Consider the following 9,792-nt stretch of genomic DNA (forward strand, 5'->3'; position numbering starts at 1 on the left):
AAATGGATATTAGCGTAAATATGGGAAGTGTACTTAGCAATGAACAAAAACCCATATGCTAGGGGGGCTGGGGAAGGAGCTCAGTTGGTGCCTGCCCAGTGTGCATAAAGCCCTGGGTTCCATCCCTAGCACTGCATAAACCAGGCCTGATGGCAAGAAGATCAGGTCAAGGTCATCCTCAATAGCTCACTAGTTCAAGATCACCCTGGGCTCCATGAGACCTTGTCAAGAAGGAAAGAAAGCTGGTACATGTCTATAATCCCAGTACCAGGAGGCAGAGGTAGGTGGGTCTCTGAGTTTTAGGCCAGCCAGAACTATATAGTAAGACTGTGTCTCAAAAACAGGGAGGTGCTGCAAAGACGGTTCAGTGGTTAAGAGCACAGGCTGTTCTTGCAGAAAACCCAGGTTTGAGTCTCAGCACCCACATGGCAGTTCACAACCATCTGTTTTGTTTTGGGTTTTTTATGGGTTTTTTTTTTTTTTTTTGGTCTTTTTTCTTTTTGAGACAGGGTCTCCCTGTAGCCCAGGCTGGCCTGGAACTCACTATATAGACCAGGCTGGCCTGGAACTCACAGAGATCCTCCTGCCTCTGCCTCCCAAGTGCTGGGATTAAAGGCATGCGCCACCACGCCTGGAAGTTAACAACCATCTGAAATTCTAGTTCCAGGGAATCTGACGCCCTCATTTGGCCTCCGTAGGTACTGCACACACATGATACACATACATACATGTAAGCAAAACATTCATAGAAATCAAAAAACTTTTAATTAAAAAAAGAAAGGAGGCTGTTGAGGTGACTCGGTGGTTAAGAACACTTGTTGCTCTTGCAGAGGACCCAGTTCAGTTCCCAGAACCCAGACAGACGCTTACAAATGTCTGTAATTCCAGTGGGGATCTGACATTCTCTCTTCGCCTCTGTGGACACTGCACTCACGTGGTGCAGATACATATGCAGGCAAAACACCAATACACATAGAATAAAACAAAATCTTTGAGAAAGGCAAGCCTGACCCTAAACAAAGGAAGGGCAAAGACAGTAGATGGTAAAGTCACGTGAAGAGTACCTGGAAAATGCCCACCACAGACATTACAAATCATCTAAAGAAAAGCAGATCAAAGCCTGGCATGCACACTACCACAGATCAGCTCAGGTAAGACCCCAGCCACGGCAAAACCCACAGTCTACTTCCATCCTGTCTTAGAAGGGGAAGACCCTGTAAACAAGACCAAAAGCACCATCACCCAAAAGACGCATCCCAACCCCAGAAATGCACTGAAAAGCAGCACCTGTTTCTGTACCGGGAGAGAGGTCAGCACTCAAGCCAACAGCAGATGCTACTGTGCAGGTGAGCAAGTATTCAGCCAGTGGCTGTGTACACAGCCAGTACACCAGTCATCTGTCCTATTTAAGAGAGCAACTTGGCAACCTGGGGCCAAAAGGCTGTAAATATGCATGGCTGATGATCCAGGGCCATCTGACTTCTAGGAGAACTACCCTGTGGAAACATGACTTCACAAAAGGTCCTTGCTGCCTGGATGTTTATCATAGCATCATTTGGAAGGGAGGGGAGAAAGGAGGGAGGATGGGAGGGAAAGACCTAGTTTCCGACAATTGGAGGTTGGTTAAATCGATGTTCCATCTGCCCCTATGACATGAGTTGTGAAAGGCCATGTTTATGAGACTGTGGTGGAAGGAAAACACAGTCCCTAAACAGTGTACAAGGTACACATCGGTGTTTATAAGAAGCATACACAGACATGGAGAGTTGTTAGAGCCCGTGCAGAAGGCTATTTGCTTTTCATTTTTGCTGGAGTGCTGGTTACGGAACCCAGGGTTTTGTGTATTCTAGGCAAGCGTTCTATCTCTGAGCTACACCCATAGCCCCAACAGGGTTGATCCCATGTGGCAAGCTTCCAAGTAACACTTTTCTCTAACTTGCAGCTTACCTATGTTTTGAAGGCTTTCCAATGTGGCTATGCATTATTTTTTTTTTTAATTGGACTAAAAATGACTATGACAAAAACACTCTTTGAGCACAGCCTCTTCCTGCCCCAGTTAGGTGAGCTTAGGGACACTTACTCACGATCTGTCCGGCAGGCAGAGTCTGTTCCCCGGTGTTATTGTATGAGAATGAGAGCATAGCTAAGGGAAGAAACACCACACATGATCAGCTAGGTCTGCTTGGCAAGCCCCTGGTCTCTGGGTCCTCCCCCCACCCCTCTTGGGCCCCGGGATTCCGCAAACAGTGACCCTGAGCCTTCCCACCCCAGGACCCCATCTGGTCCTCACGGTAGCAGTGTGGGAAACCAGTGAAGCCCTTGGCACAGGCATCACACCGCTCTCCTGTGAAGTTCGGCCGACAGTAGCAGCGGCCTGTTAGGTCTTCACATGTCCCGTCGGTGAAGTCTGACTCACAGTTGCAGCCTGAAGAGCAGTCAGGGGTAAGAAAGTCATCAAATGGTGGGGAGAGCTATGGTCTGGTCTCCCAGGGTGTGGGGGTCAGGATATAGGAGCTGAGGTACTAGGACTTCTCAACACCATTTCTTGGCCAGACCCTGAAACTCCACAGCTCAGGGATACAGCCTTACTCACGGCGACAGACATGGGGTGAGTCCAGTGGTTCGTTGGGGGCACGGTAGAAGCCAGGCACACAACGTTCACAGTTGATGCCCGTGGTGTGGTGCTGGGGATACAGGGAATACAAAAGCCTGTTAAGTCCAGGCATGTCCACCCCCATTGTCAGTTCCCACCCACACCTGGCCCTTGCCTGGCTCACCTGGCAGTCAAGGCAGACACCCCCACCCTGATACACATCGTCTTGGTTCTGGCTGGCATTGCGTCGGTCCACCTCTGGGTCATAGTAACAGTCGTGAGCATGGCCGTGGCAGTTGCAGGCTACAGAGACAGGGCCAGCAGTTAGCATGCCCTCCATGACCCTAGGGTCCCTGGAAACACATCCCATGGGACATGGGTGCTGACAATTCACGGGCATGCAACACACTCACACTGGCACTCATTGGCGCTGTCAGTGGTGGCAGGTCTCCATGGCTGCTGGTTGAAGCCAGGGCAGCATCGGTCACAGGAGCCTCCACATGTATTGTGCTGGCAGGCACACTGTAGCCTGTGAAGGGGCAGAGGAGCTAGGACCCACACCAGAGCGGAGGGCTTAGACACACATGGGTGGTACATCTTTGGGCCCGCTGGCCTGCTGTGCGGACAGTCTCCCCTGCCCTCAGTTCCCTTGACTTTCATGCGGTGATCTCTGGCTCAGACTCTGTGCCGCCATCCCAGTGGCTCAGCACACTGCTATGGCCTCGGAGAACGAGCCCAAGGGGCAGAAGGCAAAGGGGGACCGGCTCCTTGTGGAAGCAGAGTGGGTGGGGTCTCTGTGATAGCTGTGGTACAGGGCCTCTGTGGAAGGTGGAGAATGGGGGAGGGGTGTGTGTTGGTTGGAAGAACGGGGCCTTGGAGTTCGGCCCACATGGCCTGGAGCCTTGGCCTTTCCAACATGGCCTAGGCCCAAACCCAGGTCCTCCCAGAGTTCCAAGGGAGACACACATTTGTTCCCCATGGAGACCTGGGTCTCACTTAGCCTGTGAGAATCTTGTTCTGTCAGACACCCCCATAATGTCTAGGGCATCTCCCCAGGGGCAAGTGGCCAAGAACCACTTCCTCTTCCAGCTGAGGGTGGACACCAGGTCAGAAGGCTGGAGTGCTGCCTGATGTCCCAGTGGGCAGGAGGACAGCTGCTTGGAGATGAGGGTGAGGCTGGAGTTGCCTGCCACTCAGAACTAACACCTCAGGCTTTTGGCCAGGGTATGGGAGGGTCATAATCAAATCTGGGCTCTTGGCTACTGTGCATTTCCTGAGTAAGATGCAGATCAGAGGCCCAGAACCTCAAACCACCAAGCTCTACACCCATCAATTCCCATGGGGGCCTACAAGGCCTTGGGAATCAGTCCCGGTCCTCCCCTAACCCAAAAGCATCTGGAGAAACCTCAGCATTGCAGAAGAGGACTAGGGAATGAACTGCCTGTCCGTGAAGCTGTGAGAAGGGAGAGCCCGACGTCCACAGTGGGTCTTACTTTTGAGTGATCTACATGGTTAAATTACCCGAGCTAATAAGGGAAGTCAGTAGTAAATGGTTCCAGGGTGGCTACACCCTGGGGTTGCTGGTGAAAGCTGCAAATCCACCCTGGTGCCTTCACCTGAGTCACAGATAAAACCTTGCAAAGGGGAGTCTGGCATGGTGGCGCACGCCTTTAATCCCAGCACTCAGGAGGCAGAGGCAGGCGGATCTCTGTGAGTTCAAGGCCAGCCTGGTCTACATAGTGAGTTCCAGGTCAGCTGGGGCTACAGGGAGACCCTGTCTCAAAAAGACAAAAAACAAACAAAAACCTTGCAAAGGAACTGCAAAGGGCCCAGCAGATGTCACACAGAGCAGGTTTGGGCCCAAGATCTCCATTTAAATGGAACAATCTGGTAGACAGTGTGAAAGACTATGAACAAAAGAATCTAAAAATAAACAGATGTGAAAAATGACCAGTTAGAAATTCTAGAAATGAAAAAAATGTAATTATGGAATTAAAGACCCAATGAACCGGCTGAACAGCAGATCAAACAGAGCCAAGGAGAGATTTTCTGAGGCAGAGGCGGAGCTGAGGGAGCTACTGGGAAGACGGTTAAGACAAACAGGAAAACAAGGTGTTCTCAGTGAGGAAATGTGCTGTGTCCATGTTCTTCACCTGGTGGGAGGACAGAGCCATGGCCACTGACTAGCGATTATGATTACTGGCTACGTACATTCTCAGATCTCAGAGCCAAAGAGCAGAGTCTCAGGAAACATCCCCCACACTGCCCTCAACACTTTCAACTAGACCTGCAAGGCATCAGGGTGACAACCCCAATATCAACAGCCTGAGGGACTGAGGACTCAGCAGAGCACTGGGATGCTAAGGTAGGTAAAGACTTCCTCCAAAGGGCTAGAGATGCAGTCATCAACCAAGAATCCCAGCCAGCTGCACTGTCGGTCACGAATGAAGGCAAACAGTCATCTTCTGACAACTGACAGATGGTTACCAAATAAATCATCCAAGAGTGCATTTCAGGAAGTAGCAAACAGTCCCAGGACAGCCAAGAGGCAAAGGGCCAGTAAAACAAAGAATGGGAACAGAGGGTGACTGAGGCATGTGAGAGAGCGCTATGGCCCCAGCAGGAGTAACGTGAGCTAGGGACCCAGCTTACCAGGTCTGGATTTGGCTAAGTCAGGCAAGTCTGTGACAAAGTATAGGCTGCCAAGCTTTATAATCCCAGCTACTCAGGAGGCTGAGGCAGGAGGATTGAAAGCTTAAGGCATGCCTAGACTACACAGTGAGTGCAAGGCCAGCCTGTGCAAAATAAAAATTTTAAAAAAGTGCTGGGTATGTGGCTCAGTGGTACAGCATGTTCTTAGCATGCATAAAGCTTGGGTTCCAACCTCCCTACTGGGAAGAGAGAGGGAGAGGGAGAGGCCATGGTACTGGCAAGTGGGAGGCAGGGCCAACAGTGGGCAACTGAATGAAGGAGAGTTGGGCAAAGGGACAGAAAAGAGCCGGCTGGAGGGACTGGAATCCTCCTTCCCTGGAGGAGGGGCAGGAGTGACGGATGGGTACGGGGACAATGCCTGGGCTGGTTTGGGGACACTGGTGAGTGGTTTTGTTGACGTCTGTGGCTCTGGGGAAAATGCCAGTTTATACCATCCCTCATGCCCTACAGGATGGGCTGAGCCCACTTTGGGCCCAAGCCTGTGAATCAGGAGCAATGGTGGCACCTGACCCAGCAGGTAAGGACAGGCCCAGCTCCTGGGGCCCCATTTCTTCCAAGGCCAGTTTAGTTTTCTGACAGGCTCCATCCACTCCCAGCCCATATGAGCTGTACTCCCAGTTGGTACGCAATTTCCCAGGGTAATTAGCACAGCCTGGAGCTGCACTGGCAGGAACCCATTCCCACATGGTCAAGGCTCAGGGAAGCAGCCTGCCTGAGTCCTCCAGCTAGAGAGACCATATAACACTCCTCCTTCAGACCCATCAGCCACCTCTGTGGGAGACAGCTCTGGAGCGGGGGTGAGTTCCCATCCCAGCACCTTGGCTTTATCAGCTTCCCCACAAATTAGAGGTCTGGTAGGGACGCAAGACCTCAGCAAAGGTATACGTCTGAACTCAAGGCACAGGAACCAAGGACTCTGAGGCAATGGAAGTGGCAGGGTGAGCTGCCAGCATCCTGTAGGAGCAGCCTGTATTGGGTGAGGGCATGGGAGACTCATCATGGGCCCCCAGTACCCGCTCTGCCATGCAGCCCTATCCAGTCCAGTCCCTGCTGTGTTCTGACATGTGGCTGGTGGTGGGCGGGGGGTGTAATGGGTGCTGGCTGCCTCTCCAGAACAGGTGTGTTCGTGCCAAGAACAGAGCCTGGCTTGTTAGAAGCTTAACACACAGCTGTTGCAGAGATAGAGCGAGGGAGACAGAGGAGGGAGAAAGAGAAAGAGGTTGAAAGGGAGGGAGGGAGAGAGGGACTGATGGAGGGAGGGAAGGGGAGAAGTAGGGAGGGAGAGAGGGAGGGAGGGAGGGAGGAAAAGGGGGTGAAGAAAGGAGGAAAGGAGACAGGCCATGTCTCGGAGCTGAAGGGCAGAATAAAAACCATGGTGAACCCTACCCAGGGCCAGGCTCAGTCACCCACTTAAGTAAGGGCTCACTGGGGTTCAGGACACTGGGGAATCTGGTTTCAGATACAAATTATCTGACGGTATGTGGTGATAGGTATGGATCCTGGGGCCCTGCCTAATCAGCTGGCTCTGAGTGGGTCACAGGAAGCTACATGTGCCAGGACCCTGGCCAAGCAAAGCACTATGGGCTCCCAAAAGTTCAGAGCCCTTGGCTAGCCCTGGCTACATGAGCACTGGGCACATTAGAGGGGGAACACTGGCTGCTCCCATCCTTGACCTTGGCCTTTGCCTTTGCCTTCAGAGTGTTAGAGGTCAGGGGTGGGGGGCAGCAAAGTGTCTTTGTTCCCTGGGGAAACGCCAAGGGAGCTTAGGTAGGCTTAGGGGCAAGTGGTAGGTATCTACCATCTGGGGGCACAGGTGTGCCGTCAGGGGTCACCTCTGTCACTGATGCCCCTCCATAGGCCCTGGGTCCAAGAAAGCCTCACTTCTGTGAGGTTCAGGGTGAGCTGCCAAACAAGGACATGGCAACTAGAGAGGCTCCCAGGGCTTGGCCTCTTCAGATGGGCAGCGGTCAGCACAGGTCCACTGGGAAGTGAAGTCGGCAATGGAACCAGGCAGGGAAGATGAGGACAGACAGGGAGCCACAGGTCTCACCTGAAAGGGTCCGCGGGGTCTTTGGCGTCACAGACATCTGCGTGTCCATGACAGACGCAGCGGCCACCGATGCTGATGTCCTTGATACTGTAATAGTACTACAGTCGAAACCATAAGTGACAGGCACCTGTTGACCTCACCCAGACCCCCCCACTCCCCAGAGCCTCTAGAGGAAACCAGCTCCACCAGCCCAATGCCACAACCAAGTCCTGAGCCACGCTTCATGCTCACCCGGCGGGTGACGGTGGGGTCCCGCAGTGCCTTGCCCATGAGGTGGCCCAGCAGTGTGTTGGTGCGCAGGAACCGCAGGCGGATGTTGGTAGCTTTGGTGAAGTCTCGAAGGAGGGGTGAGTAGGAGAAGTTCATGGCCCCAGGGCGCCCGTTCACCAGAGACACCACAATCTGCAGATGACGTGGCAGGTGAGGCTGATTATGACCACTCGGGGACACCCCCCACATCTGACCACCTGGGTCAAGGCTGCGTGCCCCACCTCGCCATTCTCCAGGGGAACTATCCGAGAGTACTCAGTGGTGCAAACAACATCGTCGTCCTGCGTGATACGCTCCAGTGTCCGAGGCCCAAATCGCTCCAAACAATCCCTCTTGGATGCTGCAGGAAGTGGACTGGAATGTGAGGGCAGGTGCCACCAGAAACATGCTCCCTCCCTGGGTCCCAACACAATCCTTGTAACTGGATTGCTGGCTCCAGTTATTGCTCAGCCGCCCAGCAGGGGTTACTGGAGAGAGCCAAACCCTGGCTAATAGGGGAGTCCTTGCCCCAGGCAGCCGGGCCAGACTACAGAGTCTGCATTAGCCCTCCCTGGTGCCCGGCTCTCTCCTTAGGTCAGGCTAAAGAACAAGTGCCCCCAACCCTTTCCTGAGCCCTCTCCAACTCTCAGTCAGAGAGTTTTGTGGGGCATAGGACTAGGCCTAATTGAAGCATCTGCACCCTGACAACATGACTGGTCAGGACGCATATGGCCAGGGTCAGCCAATGACTCCAGCTCTCTCCTGCCACAGGCAACAAGCTGGCAGGATGTAACCCCACAGCTCCCAGGACCGCTCTGTCACCATGGGAGCTGCCTGAGCTGAAGCCAGTCCAGAGGAGCCAGGAGATGGCCCAAAGATTCCTGGCAATATGCCAGTGTGACACCAGCCATGCCCAATATCAGGCATGAAAGTCAACAAGTTCCCATCGAACCCTGGTGGCTCTCACAGTGCTGAACCCACAAAGAGGCTAGTGTAAGTGTGGGGCTTGGCATCTGGGGCCTTGAGAAAGAGTAGCAAAGGGAGCCCAGGTTGCAGGGACTCCCTAGTACACTCACAAGCAAAGAACTGCCATGGCTGGTAGGTGTGGCCAAAGTCCGTGGATCTCTCTAGCACCCAGAGGTCAGGCCTAGGCGAGTTGGCAAACTTGATGAGCACATAGGCCACGTGGAACACCTGCAGGGGGACCATGAGGGTGATGTCAGGCACCGGGGCCCCTCAATGTGTCTTCCAGCTCTCTCAGGTGTGAGGCCACAGCAGGTGACGCAGAAGCCCCAAGCCTCATGCCTGTGAGGAGCGTTCTGGTTGGAGTCTGAAATGGCTCCCACAGGCTCATGATTTGAGCTCTTGGTCCCTAGCTGGTGGTCCATTGTGGGATGCTGTAGAACCTTTAGGGGTGGGGTATAGCTGGAGGGGGTGGGTCACTAGGAGCAGGCTTCAAAGGTCCTGGATCCTCTATGACCCTCGGCTTACAGGTCTGCTGTGACCTGACCAGCCTCTACCAACATGCTTCTGCCACCACCAGCTGAGCTCTTCCGCCACACGTTCCTTGCCATGATAGACTGAAATCAGGAGTCAGTAAACCTTTGCTCCTTCTGGTCAGTCAAGTATTACCAATACAGAAAATTGATACGAGAGCAGTTGCAGCCACTGTAGCTGCTAAACCTAAATGTGGTTTTTAGGCCTTTGGAACTGGTTTGAAAGAGGAATGTGGAAATTTGGGAAATGTGGGTTATAGAAGTCCTAGGATCTGGGCCATTCTGAGGGCAATGTGAAAGACCAGAATCCCAGTAGAATGTGGATGGGGGTTAGCAAGGTGGCTCAGTGGGCAAAGTGCTGGCCACCCAGGGACGCAAGCCTGACAACCTGAGTTTGATTCCCAAACCCATGTAAAGGTGGAAGGGGAGAACGGATACCACAAAGTTGCCTGACTTCCCCTCATGCACTGTGGTACACATGCCTACACACACACACACACACACACAAATAACAGTAATACTAACAACAGTATACTGGGCATGGGGGGCACAGGTCTTTAATCCCAGCACTCAGGAAGCAGAGGCAGATCTCTGTGAGTTCAAGGCCAGCCTGATCTACAGAGTTCTAGGCCAGCTGGGGCTACAGGGAGTCTCTGTCTCAAAGAGACGCCCCCGCCCCCCCCCACCCCCAC

The 9,792-nt window shown here is 53.2% G+C and overlaps 1 protein-coding gene across 1 annotated transcript in view; it reads right to left on the minus strand.

The window, feature by feature from the left end:
• Lama5 (laminin subunit alpha 5) overlaps positions 1 to 9,792 on the minus strand; it is a 51,512-nt gene that overhangs the window by 28,185 nt on the left and 13,535 nt on the right. The window contains exons 3-11 of the mRNA XM_008843240.3: positions 8,681 to 8,798; positions 7,847 to 7,965; positions 7,587 to 7,757; positions 7,356 to 7,453; positions 3,007 to 3,122; positions 2,778 to 2,896; positions 2,594 to 2,684; positions 2,291 to 2,425; positions 2,081 to 2,143 (exon numbers count right to left, since the gene is read on the minus strand). Of these exons, the coding sequence (XP_008841462.1) occupies positions 2,081 to 2,143; positions 2,291 to 2,425; positions 2,594 to 2,684; positions 2,778 to 2,896; positions 3,007 to 3,122; positions 7,356 to 7,453; positions 7,587 to 7,757; positions 7,847 to 7,965; positions 8,681 to 8,798 (1,030 nt within the window). The remainder of the gene's footprint in view (positions 1 to 2,080; positions 2,144 to 2,290; positions 2,426 to 2,593; positions 2,685 to 2,777; positions 2,897 to 3,006; positions 3,123 to 7,355; positions 7,454 to 7,586; positions 7,758 to 7,846; positions 7,966 to 8,680; positions 8,799 to 9,792) is intronic.

This window comes from Nannospalax galili, unplaced genomic scaffold (assembly GCF_000622305.1).
Source record: "Nannospalax galili isolate Female #2095 unplaced genomic scaffold, S.galili_v1.0 scaffold160, whole genome shotgun sequence".
Taxonomy (NCBI): domain Eukaryota; kingdom Metazoa; phylum Chordata; class Mammalia; order Rodentia; family Spalacidae; genus Nannospalax; species Nannospalax galili.